This window comes from Notechis scutatus, chromosome 1, assembly GCF_049901735.1.
Source record: "Notechis scutatus isolate UNSWTSFEM ecotype Mainland chromosome 1, rNotScu1.2, whole genome shotgun sequence".
In the NCBI taxonomy this organism is placed as follows: domain Eukaryota; kingdom Metazoa; phylum Chordata; class Lepidosauria; order Squamata; family Elapidae; genus Notechis; species Notechis scutatus.
The window spans coordinates 308,896,649-308,917,926 of NC_142009.1; the positions used below are offsets into that span (position 1 = coordinate 308,896,649).

A 21,278-nucleotide genomic window follows, 5' to 3' on the forward strand; every position below is an offset into this window, starting at 1 on the left:
TGTGATGGCTGATCACTTCAGTAATTTCTGGCGAAAACAATTAAAAACATAAACCAACAGTTCAATTCAAAAACAACCAAAACTATGAAAACACAAGCAATTAACCTAAAGTCTGGGAACAGAGTCAGGTCTTAAGTGTTTTCCCAAATTGCAGAATGGCAGTGTCCATATCTCTGAGCGGATTATTTTCCAGAGGTAGGGGACAGTGACTTAAAAAGCATGCTTCAACGGTCCCACAAGATGTTTAATTGAGGAGACCCAGAGTACACCCACTCAGCCCAAACATAATGGGTGAGCAGGAACATTTGGAGATGAGGGAATCCCTCGGATACCCAGGCTTGAATGGCACCTGGAAGCCTACTGGCAACCAACACAAATTGGGACTCATGAGCATAATGAAAAGTGCCCATTATTGCTCAGGTTGCAGCATTTTGAAGCAGTTGAGGCTTCCACAAGGTCTTCAAGGGCAGCCTCATATAGAGCACATTGCCATAATTTAATTATAAGGTGGTCAGGGCATGTATGACCATCCAGGGTCTAGTTGAGGAAAGGCTGCATTTCATTATATTAACATATTATTTCTAAAATTGTACTTCTTAAAAAGGCCTATATTTGATAACTATTTTTTTTTATCAAAAAGAAGAAAATCCTAATTTAACATTCTAATCCCATCCATGTATCAGCAATGGCTGTGTAGACCATTATGTCGAAGTATAGAAAGTATTTTATACCCACAACCCGCCATGCAACACAAAGAATTATTCTGTCCTGGAATAAATTGTCAAGAAAGCAACATCCAAATAATTTATTTGATTTCTGAATCTGTATATACTGAACAGTGCAATACATAAACATGAGATAATACACTTCTTCAAAAAATAGCAAGTTCCAACCACATGGTAGCTTGTTCTCAAGTTTAACATACAACAGAATATGTACCAACTACAGGTCTAGTGCCCAGAGAAAGCTTAATTATAAAAGCTGATTACAATGGTTTGTCAATCATATTGGAATAGTTAATTTCAAACTGCTCAAAACAAAATTGTTTTGTGATTGCTGGCAAAGATATCAGAAAGCTATCAGGCGGCTATTTAGAGCAACAGAACATCTAAAGCAATACAATCAAAATCATGATGTATTTGAGTAGAATTACATGTGTTTCTTACTCTAAATACTATGGCACTACACAAAAACCTTTATATTAAAAAAAACACCCTCTGATCTGGTCCAATGCAGAACTGCAGAATAGACTGTTAAATCTTTGCAATGGAAAATATGTGCTGTAATTACTTGCATGTTAAGTAGAAAATGAATATTCTTAAATGCGCAAACCAAATTTACAATGTTTCATTTTGGTTTATCATATTTACTTTTTCATATTTATTCATGCAAAAAGCAGATTTATAGTTATACCAAGTAACTTAATATAGATCAGCAAAGCACACTTAAATTTGAGAGCTAGAGATTATTTGTAAATAGAAAAATGGAAAATTATGCTCTTAGTACAATATCTACTGTAATTTTATTACACATTCTCTTTAAAACCTGCAGCTTTTACAAGGTGCAAGAGTCATGGGAACTGTAAGAATGTCCCTGTGTACTAGAAGCCTACATGTTGAAGTTTAGAATAACACAGCATTGCAGTTATGTGTAAAATATGAGCAAAGGGTTAATAGAAAATCTTAAAGTTAAAATACCCCCCCAAAAAACAGGATGTATGTGATGCAAACTAGAATAGCATAAAGGAAACAGTTCCGAGCTGTTTTTACAGTTTTCCATTCTTTTTAAACCACTAAACCACTCTCTATGTGATTCCAGAAAGTTCCCCCAAATGATTGCTAGACTCCTTCAGAACTACATGGGAATAAAGGACTTTCTCCTCTTCCACTAGTTAGAATTTACTGAAAAGATTTTTTTTCCATACAAGGTACTACCTGCAGTCACTAGTAACCAATATTAAGAATGTTTCTGAAGCATAAACAGCATAAAAACTAAATCCAAATATAAACTTTCTTTCTGCTACAATTTTCAACATCAAATGTAATGCTGTTCCCCAAACACTGAAGCTTATTTTATGGAATCCAGGGAAGTAAAGAGAGAGGAGAATCAGCAGTAATCATCTTTCTCTTCCTTTCACAAAGGTATCTTCTGTGAAGAGTTTTCTGTGAGCTGAGGGACAAGTAGATACACAGCCAATTATTTATTTGTTCCCTAAAAAATACATGTCTAATCTGCCATCTCATTTCAGAGTACTCAAATAAGCAATAGCTTCCACATGGAAGTGGAAGAAGGGGAAAAGAGACTGGAAGAAAAACACTTGTATTACTGTCTTGAAAGTTATATTAATGGGGAATCCAAACCATGTGGAAACTACGTGTGCAGGGTGTGGGATCAAAATCATGTAAGTAGAATGAAAACTTCTAATTCAGGTGTAAATATCTTAATCCGATATGGTAGACAATTTACTAAGGGCCCAAACTAGAACAGTACAAAAAGATAGAAGTAATCATTTTAAGCAATGAGAAAAAGGACAACATGAAGTTGCTGATGATGAAGTTAACAAAATGCTTATTAGTCCATTTTGGACTCTTATTAACTGTTCATTGACACAGATTCACCAAAATATTAGAATAACAAAAATACATCAAGCTTTAAAAACACTTTTTGTGCAACAAGATCAAAATTAATTTTAAAGTAAATTGAGCTACTACTCTTTTTTACATCTTACAGAAATGAAACACACAAAGAGATCAGAGAATTGAGCCAATGAGACTAGGCCAAGGACAAAACTAAGCAAAATGGAGGTTGCCGTCATCAAGGTTTTAGGCGTTTGCTAATATCACAGTAGAGACTTACAAATATGATAGCTTTTTTAAAGCTGTAACTGATGTAATCCATACTACAGAAAAAACTTCACTGAAAAACACCATGAAGTAAACTACAGCAGTCATAAGCTACAAGGTGCTACAAATTCAAAGGTCATTTAAAAGGCACTTGTTTCTGAAGAATAAGCCTTATGCCTTTTAATTCTATACTAAAACTTTATTCATAGACATCAGTGTAATATCTCAGCATGCATTAATCATGTATTGTAGAAATAATATTCTACAAGCCAATAATTTTGATTATTATATGGAGATTGGATTAGAAACATGTTATTCTACATATTAATCGACTGCAGATTTCTGGATGATACTAACAATGCATTCTAAAAATATAATTGCTGTTGATTTCTCCTATTCCGAATAGCAACAGGGAAAAATTATTGCTAAACTGACTTAGGTTTAATGTATTCAAAAATATTATCAGATACTGTTAATGAATTATGAGACTTCAGTGAAAACAAAAAGGTAATAGAGGACAAAATGTTAAAAAAACTAAAGCAACTTTTTCTTGTATACTTAGGAATAGTACATATAACCTATTCAGGATAGTTAAAGTAATATATAACAATGCTTTTATTTTTTAAATTCTGTTTTCTGAAATGTTTAGTCATTTTGATGGATTGAAAGATTTAAAAAGTTAAAAGAAATATCTGCTGCCTTCATAAATCATGAACAGCCATTTGGAAAATAAAACAGTTTTAAACAACACTCTTAAGCTATAATAGCAGCACATGAAATCTTAGAAAAAGTAACATTTTTGTGTCAAGCTTAGTCTGGAGAAAGAATTGATGAATCAATCTAAAAAATGCAAAGGAATGTTTGACAAGTTGCCCAATATCTACCAAATCATCACAAAATTAAAGGAAAATATCTACACAGCTATTAAGATCCCAAATTCAGAATCATTGATTACTGAAAAGTTCACCATAATTCAGAAAATATATATTCAACTTATGCTGTGCATTCTATCTTTAAAGTACCATTTCTATATTCTGGTGTTCTTCTAGTTTAAAAAGGTAAAGGTTCCCCTTGCACAAATGTACTAGTCCTTCCCGACTCTAGGGGGCAGTGCTCATCTCCGTTTCAAAGCTGAAGAGCCAGAGCTGTCTGAAGACATCTCCGTGGTCATGTGGCTGTCATGACTAAACGCCAAAGGCGCACGGAACGCTGTTACATAATGAGAATTCCAGAATGTGCAAGGTGATCGACTGTAACTCTGTTAATTCTGAAATAATCCTATGGAAATCAGAAGAAAGTATGCAATTACAATTTATATCTATATTTCAGATATTTAAAAAAATCTCAGATGAAAGATCAGCAAGATTAAATCAAACACACAAAACAGCCATGAGTAATTTGCATTTAATCCTTTGGATTGCGACTGGATTGAACCAGACAACTGCAAACATCTAAACTGGTTTAAGGCTGACTGACATTTGCACTGGATTTTCTCATTAATTTTGCTTTGATTTTACAAGACTGTATTTTGTCTTGGTGTAGAATTTTATATAGAAAGCTTTAGGCAACAGCTGGAGATGCAGTTTTGGGAGTCTTCTTCACAAATCATGCAAACAACAGAAAACAGGCTATGACAAAAATTGTAACATAATTGGACTGCCTTCACTGCCTGATTGCACGAGCAGGAAAAAGTTGCTGCTTAACCCAGTCCAACTTTTACTCAACCTCAAACAGATGAGCAAATGATGGAACTGTTAGTCTTATAGTAACAGGGAGACTGGCTGTTATAAAGTGCAAGAGAGAAACCAACATCTAGCACACAAGACCAATATTATTTTAGTACTCCCATTCATCAGTTTTCATGTCCAAATAGTAAAGAATGTTCTGTGCAAGCTTCACTGCCTGTTTCCTGGATACTTTTGAACGCTCATCTCGAGGATCTATAGCATCAAGTGCTAGAAGCTGTTTGGTGAGGAGCTCCTCTAGCCGCATGTAGTTCTTATCAGTTCTGTTCCCATCAAAAGACAACACCTCTTGCTGAATCTGAGCTACGTTTCCAAGAATATTCCAAATTGCTTTTTGTGATGAGACGTCTGTTTCTGTTTCTGTTTGCTCTACAAAGGCTTGTTGCTTAAGAAGTGCTTCCTTTAAGTCAGTATAAGTTATGAGGGTTTGCACTTCTATCACGGCTCGCCTCCTGGCTTCTCGGATGCAGGGATTATTGCCTGGACTTATTTCATCCAACTGGGCGATTAACCCCTGCAACTCTGTCTTTGACTTTAGATACAAATCTGAAGCTTTCTCTATTTTTAAAAGGGAACCTTTAACTTCTTTCATGTTATTGCGTATTTCTTCTATTTTTATAATGGATCCGTTTTGTGCCAAGTCATAAGCATAAGTGGAATCTGCTTCTTCTTCCAGATCCAGATATTTTTGCAATCTATTGATCTCTTCCACTACTTCTTTACGATAGTTTCTTATTTCTGGGTGACCACATACATCCAAGGCATCCAGATCAGCAATCAGACCTGTGAGTACACAGGATAAATGTCTACAGGTCTCATTGTTGTTTACTCCCATTAATACAGCAATAAGAGTCCCTTTTGCTTTGTTCACATCTCCTATGACAGAATTAATTTTGGAAACAGAAGGATGTGCATCACTAGACAATGGCAGGGAAGGCTGCTGCTTTGTACAATGACTTATAATTTCTTGAACAGCACATATTTTGGTCAGGGTGCGATATCTGGCTTTCCGCAGAGAAATTTTCCCTCCAGTTTTTACCTGAGTGAGTCTAAAAATTATATCCTGTAAACCTTCTTCAAATTCCTCAGTTACACAGTTGCCTCCTTTATAAAAGGCAGTGATTTCCTGCTCCACCAATGCCTGTGCCTCGTTAAATATGGATTCTATCTCCAGCCTTTGGGGATGGTTTGCATTCTGCTCTAGTTCCTTAAGCAGTTTCTCAGTTTCTTGGGCAGCCCTCTTTCTGGCTTGCTGAACATCACCTCTTCCTTCAGCATCCACAGAATCTATTTCAAAAAGCTGTTTAGTCAAAGTCCTTTCTAATTTCTTGTAAGCTCTATCACTGGACAAACCACTGAAGGCTACGACTTGACATTCAAAGTCTTTGACTTCTTTTTGTATTTCTTGCAGCCTTTTGATAGATGGATGTTGGTTACCCATATCCATTCTTTTTCTTCATCCAGTTTCAACAGAACTAAAAACAATGGAAAACACAATAAAATGTAACAGATTGTTTGAAAATATTCTAAGAACATGTATGTGCAGTTGGAAGTACTCAATAAATATTCCACTATTGTTTTATTTGAGAGACAATACAGTACAACACATCAGTTTGACGATATCATAGCTGTAATATTGAAAGATTCTGCCAGTTGCTTTAAATCTGATGCATATTATGAACTTACAACATCTCTAATTAAATTGGTCTACCCCTTGCCAAAAGTAAAAAGTATAAACTAAAATGTTCCAAGCAGAGTGGTTTCTTTCCCCAATCTCTTTTAAATACCACAAGCAAGTCATAACAAGTGCTGATGTATTGAAGAAAAAAACAGTACCAACTGCCTCCCCACACAATATTCTTCTAGTAATCAAAAGCAGATAAAATAGGGACAAAAACAGATATATCTCTTGTTACCCTTCTTTGGTCATCCCAGGGAAATACGGGAGTTATATTTTTGCCTTTTCCTCGTTTCTCCAGAAATAAAGACAGTCCTCCTCGTCATTTCAAACTGTACTAGCCAGGGTGACAATACTTTTGAGTCCGGTCCATCGATTCCACTCAAAACACACTGCGGCCATGTCTACCAGCTACCGCTTGGCACAGAGCGAAGCTGCAACTCATTCAAGCCCCGATACTTATTGCACCCCAACCCTCCCGGGTCCGCCCTATTCTTACCCAGTGAGAAGCTCTTCGGGGGAAGCGAGTCCCCGTGCACAGAGCTTGATCCCCGGCCCCTGTCTCAATCCTACATTCCTGCAGGAAGGTAGCCAGGAATCAGCCCCGAGCTCGGGCCGCTTCCCCCAGGTAGAGCGCGCCGACAACCTCCCCGCCGTCCTCTCTCTCTGACCCCCCCCCTCGCCGCCCCACGCTCCCCCCCCCCACCAGTGACTTCACAATGCTGCACAATCTTAATTCCGCTTTGGCCACCGGGGCGCTTCTCCGGGAACGTCTGAAGGAGAGGAGGGGAGGCCGCTGGGGCGGGGGGAGGAGGAAGGGGAGGCGGAGAAAGCAAACGGGTTCGAGTTCTGGAGGAGACGAGGACAGGGGGTTCCCCCCTCCCCGCCCCCTTCGCAAACACCCTTGATCAACCTGGAGCTATTTACCGGGGGAAGACCCATCTGCGCCGTCACAATCTCCGCATAGGTTTTCACCACCACCCCAATCCCCGACACGGGTCTCCATTCGCCACCCCATTCCCCCCCCGACGCGGCTCTTCCCATCTGCTTCCTAAATCTCGCCCTCCCCTCCCCCTGCCGGGACTCCGCCGCCGCCAGCTGCGCTACGCTACGCTTAAAAATAGTCGCCCCCGCCCCCTGCACGCCGCTGCTTCAACGCTTGCCAAGTAGTGAGGGCTCGTCGCCTGATCTGACGCAGAGCGGGTCTCCCGAGAAGCTCTCCCGCTGCACTAAAAAAAGGGGGGGGCTTGGACTCAACACGAGGCGAACAGCCGCTTGGCCTACCCGCCTTGGGAGACCCCCCTCTCTCCAACCCCCCCCCCCCACAGGTGACCCTTGCCTAATCCAGATTCGTCCCTCCATGGGCCCCGATAAACGAGGACTTCTCTGCACTTTTTCTTTCTCTACGGCCCACCTTGACAGCAGGAAGGGGTGGGGGAAGGCAGGCAGGCAGGCATAGGGGAGGACGCCACAGGACCGACTGGAAAGGGCGGCAATTGGGGTCGTTTAGACTAGAGCAGGTTTCAGGTCACCCCTATTGGCCGCGGGGTTTTGCCGAGCCTTCAAGCCCCCGGCTTGTTTGATTCGGCCCCTGGCTCGCCAACTTCATCGGAATGCCAGTCTTCACAATCGCCCACCAAGCAATCTTACCAGGCCTGCCTGCCTTTGCTTTCCTCTTCACCCTCGGTTTGAGAAGCCTTGTACCCGCTTCCACGCTCCCAATTAAACAGCAGCCGCCCGGGCATATTCACTATAACTCGCCCAGCTCCTTCGCCCCGTCGGCAAGCACCAGCCTCCCTTCCCTCCTTATGCCGCAAGTCTTCTCCCCTTCACCTTCCACTCCATACTCTTTCCCCCCTCCCGCGAGTCAGGTAATTCCACTAACGTCGCTCCGCTCTTCTAGCTCCCTTCCTTCGAACCGACGTTGCGGGCTTTCCATTCTCTCCTTCCCGCTTTCCAATCCCCACGTTATCGTCCTTCGGAAGCGCACTGCAGGATGGGAGTTCTCCGTAGCACCTTCGGCGCCACGTCCCTCCCCCTCTCCGCTCTCTTTCTCACCTCAAGTATGGCTCGAAAATGATCCAGGCTGATCGCAACACTCCCGCCGCCAGGCCAGCTCGCGCGCTCTCCCGGCGCTCGATAACGCCGGCGCCATTTGAGGCAACGAGGAGAGCGCGCGAGAACTGACAGGGAAATCTCCCTCCGCCCCTCCCCTTTCACGACGTTGCCGTAAAGTGACGGGCGCGTTCAGTTCTTGCGGCTGTCGCCTCGGTATGTCCGGGATGGCGGCACTCTTGAGGAGACGAGGGTTTCTATACAGCCTAGGCGGTTGCCCGTACTTAGTCTCGACCTGCTTCGGCTGCAGGTTTTTGTCGTCCTCAGTCTCCGGGGGGCCTTCGCAGGGCGAAGATCCGGAGAGGAAGAGCGCGCCCTCGCCTCCCAAGACACAGGTAACGCGGAGAAAATAAGGGGCTAAGGTACCCAAGTGCCCTGTCAAAGTTTCGTAATTCCGTTTGTCTGGTTCCCAGCCAGCGTGACTTGAGTGCGGGAGGGCACCGGGTAACCATCTGCTGTCATAGAGTCGGTGGCTTGGTTCACATAGCCCAAATTTTAACGATAATCTGGTTGCATTTGCGTGTTTTGTAAATTCAGCCAATTGTGATTTACTCATCAAGTCTTGGTAAGCAAATCAGAGAAATGAAGGAAGCTGCTTGGAGTTAGTGAAATGATGGTCTCTTATCCTGGACAAGGCTCTGTGCATAACGTGTGGGTTAAGGTATAATATTTCCCCTTTTCGGTTTTCTTTCTGTGACAGAAAAAGATCAGGTTGCCTCTCTTGTTGATGCGAGATTGTTTTTTCATTACACAAAAATGTTTTCTTCTGTTCAATGCACTTTTAACCACTTCGGCTGTCTTTAGTAATCTGTGCTCTGCTAACTGCCTAGATTACCATTTTGCACTGTGTGTAAAGCTGATTTTGAAAACAGTTTGGAAACGGTGATACCAAATGAACTGTCTGGGATTAAATATTCACTTCATGGTCTGCATGACTTCAATTTAAGAAACTGATTTTAACTCCTGAATCTCTTCATATTTTGGAACTGCCTAAAGAAGAGTAGATATTTAGACTATCCTTCCCCACACTTTGCAAGAAATATATGGAGAACAACTACCCACTGTGGCATCAGTGGGATAGTGGTTATGCCATCGTAATCTAAGTTCTGCCTTCCTTTCTATATGTGTTTATAAAGGGATGGGGCTTGGATCATCACATTAAGTACAATGTCCTCCCTTCTGATACCCTTCTCCACCAGTGCCACTATCTCATCTGTAATGGTCCCTAGATCTGGAATGAGGGAAGCCTACTTTGTTAGCTTTTGAAGCTTTAACACAATCTCCAAAAACTAGAAATAAGAGTAACTGTATTGCTGTTCCATTTATCGCCAATAATATTTTGGGTTTTTTTGCCATGTTAGATTATAGTTAGTCTCAATTTTAAATTACAATTTCAGAATACTGTATTACAGTATCCAGAAAAAAATATTTTGAAGGGCAGCTTGTAAAATGATTTTAATATCCCCACAATTCTTTGTTAAAATTACAAACAATTGCTTTAGTTTATCTGTCCTCTATGAACTTTACTCCTTTGTAGTATTTTGTTTTGTAGTTTATTTTCTTTTTTTCCAATTGAGCTACTTCCTTTATGAGGAGATTAGTTTTTCACTTGTTTTCTTGTTAAAAATAGGATCTGAAAATTACAGTGGGGATGTTCAGCAGTGCATGATATCATGGGTTTGGAACTGAACATTTGGGCCTTTGGGGAATTAAGGGCAAACTAGAGATACTAAGTCTTATGGAGACATCATAAACCACACCTGTTTTCTATCAGGGGAAAACAAATTGGGGATCTATGTATGAAATTTGGAAAATTGTATGTATTGTATTGATTGCCTGTCCCAATTGTCTCCTTTTCTATGTTTTAATATGATAGCATTCTTTTTTTTAAAATATTTGTTCTGATTATTTCATTTCATCACCACTATCCTATTTGATGTTTGCTAAACTACAAGATAGACATAAGATTGAATTTTGTCCAGTGTTAAATGTTATTCTTTAAAAAAAAATCTCACCTTTATAATTGTTTGTATAGCTTGCTTCTTTCATTTGGGAAATGTAATGTTGAAATAATTTGTGATGCTTTGTATTAACCCCTCCTCCCCTCTCTTTTAAGGTTTCACGTTTTTACCCGCCTTCAGATTCTTGCTGTGATTGGATTGGACCTCCTGATCAATATTCAAATCTTCGACCAGTAATATTTTATGTTCCTAAACATGAAACTCCATTGGAGCGAAGACTGAGAGAACTTAGGCAGGAAACCCAGGCTTGGAATCAAGAATTCTGGACAAATCAAAATTTATCATTTAGAAAGGTAGACATATAAAACCACCAGGTGGCACTAGGTGTTCTTTTAAGGCTTGCATAATATTTGTTTTAAAGGAATGATATTATTCAACTGTTCAATATACAATTCATTTTTATATTTGTGATATTTTAATTTATTTTTCATTTCTAAATTACTCCAATACCAATTATGAAGTCTTACTGTCATAAACTTAATTGTTTGTTTACCCTAAGCTAGAGCCAGTGTATTTTTTTGTATTTTTATTGCTGTACAAATGTGTTAGTCTTAAGTAGGTCCTCTCTCAGTTTTAATAGTCATATCAAAATGAATAGATAGCTGCTGAATTTTTTTTACAGAATTGCATTTGCTGAAGATACATTAATCTCTGTTTTGAAGAGAATCTTATCCATCAGTTAAAATATTAGATGGAGTGGATTTTGCAATGACTATTATGACTGATAATAGTCACTTATAAGATGATACCAATACACTAAGAACCAGTATATTATAATATTATTGAATCCTATTTCAGGAAAAAGAAGAATTTATTTGTTCTAGACTGAAAGCCAAGGGTATACAGCCAAGAGATGAAAAAGGTTAGATCATTAATTTTACGATTTGGCATACATTCTTAAATGATTTATATTATTTGTGGATTTCAAATCTAACCATTCATACACACACACACACACACACACACACACACTTAAATCTAACCATACACACACACACACATATATATATACACACACACGCACATACGCACGCACACATTATGCTTCTTGAGAGTGAAGTTATAAGTTAGAGAACTTATGATATAGAGTAATATAACTAAAATTCAGTTACAGAGGAGCCTGAAAGAAGTCCATAACTTTTCATGAATTTGGAGTGAGTCTTAGTTATAAAAAAAATATTTTTCTTCTCCGCTTAGTATTATTCATTTAACCCAGGCAACTCAACCCATGGCCATAGGCCCAGATGCACCCTGGACAGCTAGTAAGGCATACCCATAGATTGTAAACTGAGAGGGGGGGAGAGAAGAAAAAAAGAGAGAGAGAGAGAGAGATTGATGTGGCCCAAGATAATTCCTCTTTACTCAGTACAGCATAGGCAAGCCAAAATTTTGGATACCTACGTTTAACCAATTACTACTAATGCTGCTGCTTGAATTTCATACAGCATTTTCATTTTACAGGATTCATACAGATCTTTAATGTGAAGAGAACATTCCTAAAATAATACAACTGTTCTGTGGAGGGTTGTTTGTATATAAAAGAGATCATAGGGAGCCATAAATCTATAAATTTGGATAACCTGCCTTCAATTTCAATTTGATATTAAACCTGTCATAATAAAGAACAAATAAATTAACCATTAAGGTTTTTTCCTGATCTATAAATTGTGGTTTCATTTCCTTTTCAGGTCAGAAAGCATCACTGACTATAGAGGAAATGGCTGAATTTTACAAAGATTTCCTAAGTAAAAACTTGGGAAAAAATGTATACTACAATAGGTGAGAGATACTTTTCAGGATAGTTTTCTTTCCTTACTTTTCAAATCAGTTCTATCCTTCACTTTCATTGATTTCTTTAAGACCAATTTGTTTAATAACATTTTTGGAATTGTTTCCAAAAAGCTGACTTTACCTGTTTCTCTCTTGCTATTCACCTACCAATCTGCATTGTATTTTCTATATTCTTAATATTTCTTCATTGACTGTTTCATCTAGTGCAGTAGGCTGCGCATCAGTCTCATACTCTACGTAACTGATAATAGCAGGCCTTGAGGCAGATATCTTGAGGCCTAGTACGTTCAGTTGTATTCACTGAAATATGCAGATAAGTGGGGATATGAAATAAAATAAATAACACTGAAATCATGCAGATTTTGCATACATCCACAGATAGTACAGAGTAGGGTATTTTTCTAGAAAGGTACTTTCAACAGCACGCTGTTAGGGTTCATTTTAATTATGCAAAGACAGAAGTTTTTCCCCCTAAATATTTATCTTCTAAGGATGACTGGTTTTGCTATGTTCCTTTGCTTCTCAAATGTAGGGAATGGTACAAACGGAATTTTGCTATCACATTCCTCATGGCACAAGTAGCGTTTGAAAAAGCGTGGAAGAAATTTGGACTGAAATGAAATGCAAACTAACAGCAACTTTGGGTAAATTTGATTCTTAAGTTGCAGCTTTGACATTTAAAAATACAAAACTAAAAATTATGTTTCAGAGTGCTGCATACAGAGTTATCAACTACAATTTACATTTATGTCATTATACTAATTTAAAGCTAACAAGTTCTTTAAAAAAATCACCCCAGTGGTTAAGTAGCAGCTTCTGCCCTTTTGTAGAACATTCCTCTTTTGGGGGAAGTTTAGATTAAGTATATTGCCAATTTCACTTATAGCTTACTGAAAATAGAATAACACAATTTTGAAAGAAATATTAATTTTCTCTTTTGATAAAATCCAGTTGTGTTTCTTTTATTACTTTAGTGGCTCTGTGTATTAAGCTTGTTACATAGTAAGCATGCCCAAATATTAATTATAGACTAATTATAGTCTAATTTTTCTCTTCTCTCTCTTTTTAGTTTTTTCAACCAAAGATGAGACGAAGAATTGAGTTTCTCTTCTAAATTATATCAAAGCATTCTGGTATATTTGTATATAGGTGCTTATTTTTATTTATTTATTTATTTTGTTCATTTATATATCAGATGCTTCTGGCTGACAGCAATGGTTAAGAAACAGTATTAATATATAATGGAAAACTATAAAATAAATAATAATTATAATAGAACTGTCTAAAACAAATGATTAAACCCCAGAAATTGCAGTATCAGAACAATAAATCAAAAGATGATTAAAGAATACAATAAAAGGAAGAGGATACCCAGTCCAACAAGTTAGGTTCATGCCCAGTGCCTTGTCAAAACAGTGAGGGGAGAATGGCATTGAACTTAGTAAACATACATTACACTTTAGTCATATAGTGTAATTTAAATGTTCCTTTTCCTTCCACTGGAGTTGCTCTTAGTCTGTCTAAATATAAAAATGATTAACATTGCATACAAGAACACTGCATATGTCAGGAACTTGATACTCATAGAGTAAAATAAATTAATACTTAGTCATGGTGAGTCTTTTGTTATAAAAGACTGGTAATTTATTAATACTGTTTCAACTATAAATAATTCAAATAATATTTTTCTATGGAACTGTAATTACCACTCATGAAGATGCCAGCATTATACTGTAATGCATGAAGATGATACTGTACTTGTGTCATTTACATCATTATCTCTGAAAAGTTTATAATTTAGGAATGGTTCTCCTAATAAAGACTTTTGTTGCTGGGTATGAATTGCTTTGTCCTGCATTGCATTATTTAAAAATTTGTGACCAAATGTATAGAACATCTTGCTAAATGGCTGAAAATTGTATGTTAACAACACATGCTATGATGTGGCACGGGGAACATCTGAGAAGGATAGGTCCAAGGACCAGAGAAGTAGAAATGCCAAATCTGCCCAACAAGACACATCAAATGCCATTCTGAAACCTGTTTGGGCTTTTTCCGAGATAAAAGAAATTATCTGGCTGCATATGAAACACTTAAGACATATTGGACCTGCAGCATGGATCCCAGGAAAATATAAAGAGGACTGGATTGATCCAGATAATCCAGCACGATCCAGATGATCTCTGCTTTACTAACAGTGTCCAATCCTTTCATCTTTTTTACACATCATTAATTGCTAAATGACTGAAATATTTTAAGATGAGTTTGGAATTAATGCTTCATTTAATTAAATACAAACATGTCTCCATTTTGATGTATTCATTTTTTAAAATCTCATATTCATTATTCATTCTAGAAGAAATCATCTGTGTCTGTCAATCTATTCTTACATAAATATTACCTTTATTTATTGATTTGCACATCCGATGCCTCTTTAATAGATGTATGATAGATTGCATTAGTTTAATGGAAAAGCAGCAACTATTCCACAACTCAAAATATATACCATATGGCATGTCATATAATGATTTGCTCATGGCATTATTCTGAAAAGTGGCTCATTGTGATCGACTTCTGCCTGAATAGAAAGGTTCCTGGTGGATTTTGCATAGAGCAGTACTTCTAATGGATTCAGATTGTGCGTTCCTTCCACACATGGAAAGATTGCTTTTATTACAGGCACATTTCCTTCAGTAAAGGAAACATAAGCAGGTGAAAGCAACTTTTATTATCCATTCCATCCCCTGCAGCCATTAGTATTCTAATAATAGGTCTGGCCAATTTCATCTCCCTGTAGGACAGATCTTTAGAGGATGCTAGTAGCTCCAGATGAAAAGGGATTGGTATACACAATGTATATGCACAAACCCACACCAAAGGCAATTATAATGGCCACCAAAAAAAAAGCCAGTGCTGTGCATAGCAATCTTTTTCTTAGACAAGAGTTACAGGACTGCATGTAAACTTAAGTTTCAGAAATTCTTCACTGGCAAGCTTTTTTTTAAAAAAGGCTTCATTTGCTTTTTGTCCCATTATTCTCCCCACCCCCTTAAAAAAACAATAAATTGCCTAGATGAAGAATTCTTCAACTCCTGAATCTTGCATTCTTTTGTAACCCTGAGGTAAAGGTAATTCTGATCCAGCAGTTTCTGCATTATAATTACTGATATATATTCAGAGTACTGTATGGATTTTTCAGAATTTGCTGCTGTAACGTCCAAATCAAATAAGGGAAATATCAATGACATTGGCTTTCCATAGAAACAAAAATAAATGTTTGATTTTTAGCTGAAGTTAAATGTTTTTTAATGTCTAGTATTTTTCAGTAAGATTGTGAATTCTATGATGAAACATCTTGTTTGTAAATTCTACATGGTGTTTAATCTGATGGGAAATGGTGATTTCATTCCAAGCATGTCCTTTATTTCCTGCTATTCATTGGATCTCTTCATTGAAGTATTCATTTCACTAGAATAAGAGGAGGATGAGAGAGAAGGAAGAGGCTGATTAAGGCTAAACTAAAAGCTCTTATGAATGTCTCTGTGTGATTGCACTGCTATTACAGAATGTGTGTTTATAAACCAGAGTATTTTTAATTATGCAAAAGAAGAGCGCTTTCATGGTGTATTATTGTCAGTTCTTAGTGTTTCAATTTTTATATTACCAGCATCCTCACTCCTAATTTCGAATCCACTGGTTGTCTCATTTCCAAATAAAAAAGAGGATCTGAAAAGGATTGTGATTATTCTGCACTCCTTTCTCCCAATTTCCTGCTAATGTGAGACAACACAGATACCATGTGATTTCAGATATCACTTTGTTGAATCTGGAGTCCCAGTAGAAGATTGCTCTATGAATCCAATTGGATCTGATAGGGAAACTATAATCTGCATTATTATAATTATAGTCTGATCCAAAGAGTATATAATTCTTTTACCTGTCCACAAATACAGTGTGCACCAAATGCTATTGTTTATTTTTGATTGAGTACTGTTCTGAAAAAGCATAATCGTGAGATGACCATTGTGTACATCAATGATTTTCAAAACTGGCAACTTTAATGGGTGTGGTTAGTGTGGAAAGTCTAGGAGGACTTTCTCTCCTAGAATTAGCCAGGCAGCCCTGGTGGCTGAGGAATTCTGGGAATTGAGGTCCACACATTTTAAAGTTGCTGTGCCAAGTTTCAGAAACACTGTTACAGATGCTGCTGTCTAGTGCATGAAATCTTATTAGTGGAATCTTGTTTTAGGGTGTGCGTTTTAGACTACATATCAGATATTAGCATAGTGAAATTTCTAGAGTGAAAATAATTTGAGTATAGAAGGGTCATAGTGTTTAACTATTGCATCAAAATAAGTAAAATCAAATTTAAAGACTAACATATTTTTACAGCATAAGCTTTTCCAAATTATATCCTCTATGGATTCTACTAACAAGCATTGTTCCAATTTGTTAATTTTTTAACATTCAAATATTGCTTAATCAAGAAATTACTCTGCCCTTTAAGTAACCCTGATCGAAAGGAAGATTAGATACAGTCTCTATCTTGTTATTAAGCCCAATTCCTCATTATACGAATCATCTTTGCTAATAAATGTCTACATTTGATAAACTTGTAAATGTGCATCTGTATGCAGGTAAATATGTACTTTTATATACTAGCCAGAGATCACAATTCCCAGAAAGGATAGGCAAATAAAAAAAGTGTAATAAAATTTATTGTCTGCAAACAGGGCATGGGTTGTAAAGCTAATTGATTCCCAGATGTGATTAAAAGATATTTCCTCACACAACATATACACAAATAGACAACTTCACTGTATAACGATGAAACTCAGCAAGCATAAATCCATGCTTACTCATTAGTAAGTTCCAATGAATTCACTAACTCTCATTCTCTTCACCACAAACCACTTGGTTTGTAATGTTTCTTTAAGCCAAAGGTGTGTATGGGGTGTTGCACTCTAAAAAAACAGCACTCAATACCAACTATGCATATGTAATCTTTATAGCATAATATCTGTATTGTTTTAAAAGAATGCCTGGAAACTTTTCTCTCAATATGCTCAGTTGGTCTAAATACAAAGAGGTCCTTGAGTCAAACTTGACTTCTTGTGGATACATGGGGACTATTACACAATTTTATTGGAAAAAGTACAGAAAATATTTTGTTACAACCTTCATCCAGGGTTTTTCCAAATTAGTATTCACACTAGTTATATAGCCACTAGCCAATAACAATGTTTGGCCTATCTTTATTGAATTTTCTGAAAAATACTTCATTATACTAATACATTAAATAAAATATATCAAATTCTAGCAGTCATTTCCTGAACCCAATGTTTTTCTTGGACAACCTAGTCCTAGAAACACAAATAATTTGAGTCGGTATTTCTTTCCTGTTTTGGGGGCCAAGTTAATTATTTTCTTTTTTAGCCAGAGTTTTGGCTACGTGTATGATTGAAAGCATAACCCAAATTCCTTCATATTTTGCTGTGACAACTTATTTCCCTGCCCTCTCCCCGAATTGATTAGTTTGTTGAATCATTCATAAGAAGTGTTGTATTCTTGAATTTCATTATCTGCATTCACAACTAAATGTAAGCAAATGTAAGCTAAATGTATTTCTGTAATGAACAGAAATAACAAAGACCTGGACAAGTCAACAACAAACAAGGAGAATACTCTGTGTGTGCATCTGTGCACACATGAGTAATATAGTATAGTGGAAAAACTAATTCATAAACTTCCCTGAAAAGAGTATCAACCACTTAATGTTAGGCTTGCTTTGTACATGGGAAGATTTTGAAGGCTTTGCCTTTTACACTAGAAGATGAGGCTGAATCATATCTTGTAGATGGATTCTGGGTGCATCATTCTGCTTCATTTTTCTATCTGCTGTATAACATTACACAGATTACACAGGTGACCTTAATGTTTCTCAGTAGCAAACTTTTGAGTACCCAGACTAGCAACATATACGTTAAAAAGACAAAAAGAAATGGGCAGGTGGGCTTGAAGGGACTATACTCTGAATGTACACTACAATTTAAGTGTAATATTAATCTTTTACAGTTGAATTTAGGAGGTAAAGAGGAAGGAACATTTGAAAATCAGCTTTTAATAGCTCAAAAATAAGCCTATTTAACAGAGGAATCTCTAGCAAAATATGCTAGCATCCCAGAGGATAAGCTTTTATTTACTTTTCCTACACTTAAGGAGTCAGCCAGATATCCTTGCAGATAGCTGACAAGCCTGTAAAAAGCAGCTGCAAAATATAGTAAGTGTAGTATGAGGATATTTGGAGTTCTATGTAGATACTAACATGGTTCACACATTTAGAGTTCATTTTTCTTCCTAGAAATTTTGTTCCAGAAGTCTGATTGTTGATTTAGTAGAATAAATGATTATCTGCTTAGTATGTCCATTATTAACTTCTGTTTTTTGATCCACACACATATTGTCCAAGCTCTCTAAAATTAAAAAAAAATTGGACTTTTATTCTTTATTTTTTCCATTTAACCAAAGGTAAGATAGTGCAATTTAGATGTTTGTGCTTCTTTGGTATAGTTCCAACCTTTTATTTTTAAAATAATCTCAAATTACCTTCCAAGGCAACTGTGAAATATTCCCTAATGACTTCCAGAGAGCTTGTAAGTTATAATGCCACCACTTTGGTTGGTAAGCAGGTGTTATCTAAAGACAACAAATCATTTAATAAAAAAGTAGATGCAGGGCAAGCAATTGGAAAAATATGTAAAACAACTAGCATTTTAGAAACATAATTTAAAAGGACAATGAGGTGAATTTCCATGATAGAAAAAGTATAAACTTTTAGATATATAAATAACATTTATGTATTGTATATACAAATTATATACAACCAAAAGTTAGGTCCCATAAGCCAATAATAATTTTTTCCCAGAGAAATATTACTGTAAGTGTTTACAGGTAGTGCTCAACTTACAACCATGTTTTCAGCCACCAAAATTACAATGGTGAAGATTCAGGAAACAACAGCAAGGATTTGTTCACTCCTGAAAAGTTTCAGCAAGCATTTTCACCCAGCTGCAGAATCTCCCAGTTACCTGCACCAACCTTTTGCTGTTTCCTTTTTGGATCCAGCTTTTCTGGCAAACATTTTGTAGTTTGCTACTTCTTTTCTTTCTTTCTGAAGACAGCGCTGTCTCCAAAAACAGGTAAGGAAAATAAAAAAATGGGAATGCTTCTATCCTCCAGCACATGGACTGTATTGATCTGCTAGTGTCATGGTTTTAAATATTTAATATAATGGTTATTAAGTAAAATGAATGTTTTTATTATTTGTAAACACATAGAAACATTTCTAGATTAATATTTATTTTTAAACACACTGTACACTTTCCCTACATTTTATTTGATATAAAATGCTTCATTTTGTTGCAAGAGTGTAATTTGAAAAAAAGTAGTCTGCCAGGATAAAATAACTTCAGAATAATTTGGAAATTTGAGAGCTAAAATGAGGAAAATAATGAACTAGGAGTCCTGGGATCTCAGATATTACAAATATTTTCTAGATGGTAGTGTTGTTGGCAACATAACAGTGAAGAACTTTGCAACACCATAAAGATTAAGAAATTCATTATTCCTGAAATTTTTGTGGATCATATTTCATTTAAATAGGCATGTACAGTGGTTTAAGATCTGAGAAATATTCTCATAAGGGAATGGTGAAGAACTGAAAAATACTGTCAAGATAGTATCAGCATAAACATTCTTGTTTTTCATTTAGTCATACATCCAATTGAATATATTAATCGACTCAATATAAAAATGTTATCACACCTAACTACTGCTTTGAAGTTATTTTTCCTCATTCTATTGCCCCTTTCACCATTTTCTTCTCTTCCCCACTTTGAAAATAGCAGATACATACCTTCCCTCCCCCCACCCCATACACACATTGTTTCTTGGGGCTATACAGTACTTTTCATTATTTGATACAGTGGATTGAGATCCAGAACTGAGTGGTCTAAATTTATGAAATTATAAATACGTGTCCTGTGGATGTGGAACATCTTACCCCCTAAAGTCAAATTGGCTTCCATCCTTCCGCAGGAGCCTGAAGACCTGGCTCTGCCAGATGGCTTGGGACCCTGTGGAGGGGCGGGGATCACATTGGAAGTGGTTGTTGACTTAAGAGGCAATCCCACTTCCCCCCTATCCCCGAGCATCCCGTTTGATCATTGTCATTCACGAAATGATGGCACCACCATCTCCTAGAGTCGCATCACAACGCAAACCACCGAGAATTACAAAATATCGATCGGTCAACAATTCAACCGCGGCTTCGTCTCCCCGCCCGCAGCGTGGCGCATGCGCGTTTGTGGGAAAGCCTTCGCGTATTCCTCCCTCGCGCTCCTTTAACTTTTCCAGCCCTCCGTCCGCCCTTGCATCCCTGCTTCTCGGAACCAGTGACATCATGGCTCTGGGCACGCGCAGAATTGTGGGCCGGGAGGGAACCGCCATTTTCGGAGAGGAGAGGGGTGGGGCTAAGGCCGGTCAGTCAGGCTTTGGGAAGCCGGGAAGAAATTGTCTCCCGGCCGTGAGAAAAACGGGAGGTAATAGTGGGGGCAACGGCGGTGCTGGGGTCGCCCCCGTCCTGTGATTGACAGCCCGGACTTTCCACCCGGGCGGTGAAGTCAGAGCAGGGGTGAGTATCGGCATGGGTCCCCCGCCGCCTTCCTTAGCATCCTTTCCCCTTTCTTCGCCACCAAGGGAACCCGGCGGCCTGCCGCCCATCAAAAAATGCTGATCGCTCTTAAGGACTAAGCGGCCAAGGCGGTGGCAGCTGCGGACGCCAGCAGTAGGAAGAGCTCCGAGTGTGTGAGCGCGCGTGTAAGAATTGGGAGTAGATGAGAAGGAACTAAAGTGTGGTGCTCACCAGCGGCAGCATCGAGAAGCGGGTCCTGTGTGGGGAGTGGATAGGTTCCTGGGTGGGCGATGGAAGAAGGGATGTCACACTGGGGCGTGTTGAGCGGAGCATCTGAGAAGATGAAGACCCAAAGGCGCTTTTTTTTTTTTTCAGGAGGCAATTGGACTTCCT

The 21,278-nt window shown here is 37.9% G+C and overlaps 3 protein-coding genes and 1 long non-coding RNA gene across 13 annotated transcripts in view; 2 read left to right on the forward strand and 2 right to left on the reverse strand.

Annotated features, from left to right (window-relative positions):
• Nucleotides 1-21,278, reverse strand: part of LOC113413660 (uncharacterized) — a 301,334-nt gene that overhangs the window by 110,561 nt on the left and 169,495 nt on the right. The window lies entirely within an intron of this gene.
• On the reverse strand, nt 791-8,451 carry BAG5 (BAG cochaperone 5). 4 transcript variants are annotated; one of them, XM_026670088.2, is made up of 2 exons: nt 8,325-8,451; nt 791-6,063 (listed from the first exon to the last, which is right to left on the reverse strand). In XM_026670088.2, the coding sequence occupies exon 2, from the start codon at nt 6,033-6,035 to the stop codon at nt 4,680-4,682; it is 1,356 nt and encodes a 451-aa protein (XP_026525873.1). In that variant the 5' UTR covers nt 6,036-6,063; nt 8,325-8,451; the 3' UTR covers nt 791-4,679. The 4 variants fall into 4 exon arrangements, with proteins under 4 accessions (XP_026525873.1, XP_026525876.1, XP_026525875.1 ...); XM_026670091.2 differs by lacking the exon at nt 8,325-8,451 and adding an exon at nt 8,152-8,310; XM_026670090.2 differs by lacking the exon at nt 8,325-8,451 and adding an exon at nt 7,194-7,250.
• COA8 (cytochrome c oxidase assembly factor 8) lies at nt 8,449-14,035 on the forward strand. Its single transcript, XM_026670097.2, has 6 exons — nt 8,449-8,716; nt 10,498-10,695; nt 11,201-11,264; nt 12,091-12,181; nt 12,726-12,837; nt 13,263-14,035. Exons 1-5 carry the CDS (start codon nt 8,540-8,542, stop codon nt 12,811-12,813), a joined length of 618 nt encoding a protein of 205 aa, XP_026525882.2. The 5' UTR covers nt 8,449-8,539; the 3' UTR covers nt 12,814-12,837; nt 13,263-14,035.
• KLC1 (kinesin light chain 1) overlaps nt 20,668-21,278 on the forward strand; it is a 55,648-nt gene continuing 55,037 nt past the window's right edge. For all 7 annotated transcript variants that reach the window (XM_026670084.2, XM_026670086.2, XM_026670085.2 and 4 more), the window contains exon 1: nt 20,668-20,885. The gene's annotated coding sequence lies outside the window, so the exon portion shown is untranslated. The remainder of the gene's footprint in view (nt 20,886-21,278) is intronic.

Coding starts and splice junctions, on each gene's coding strand:
- BAG5 (XM_026670088.2), bottom strand. CDS start 6,035: ATGGATATGGGTAACCAACATCCATCTATCAAAAGGCTGCAAGAAATA.
- COA8 (XM_026670097.2), top strand. CDS start 8,540: ATGTCCGGGATGGCGGCACTCTTGAGGAGACGAGGGTTTCTATACAGC. Junction 8,717..10,497: donor CCTCGCCTCCCAAGACACAG/GTAACGCGGAGA, acceptor CTCTCTTTTAAG/GTTTCACGTTTTTACCCGCC. Junction 10,696..11,200: donor AAAATTTATCATTTAGAAAG/GTAGACATATAA, acceptor ATCCTATTTCAG/GAAAAAGAAGAATTTATTTG.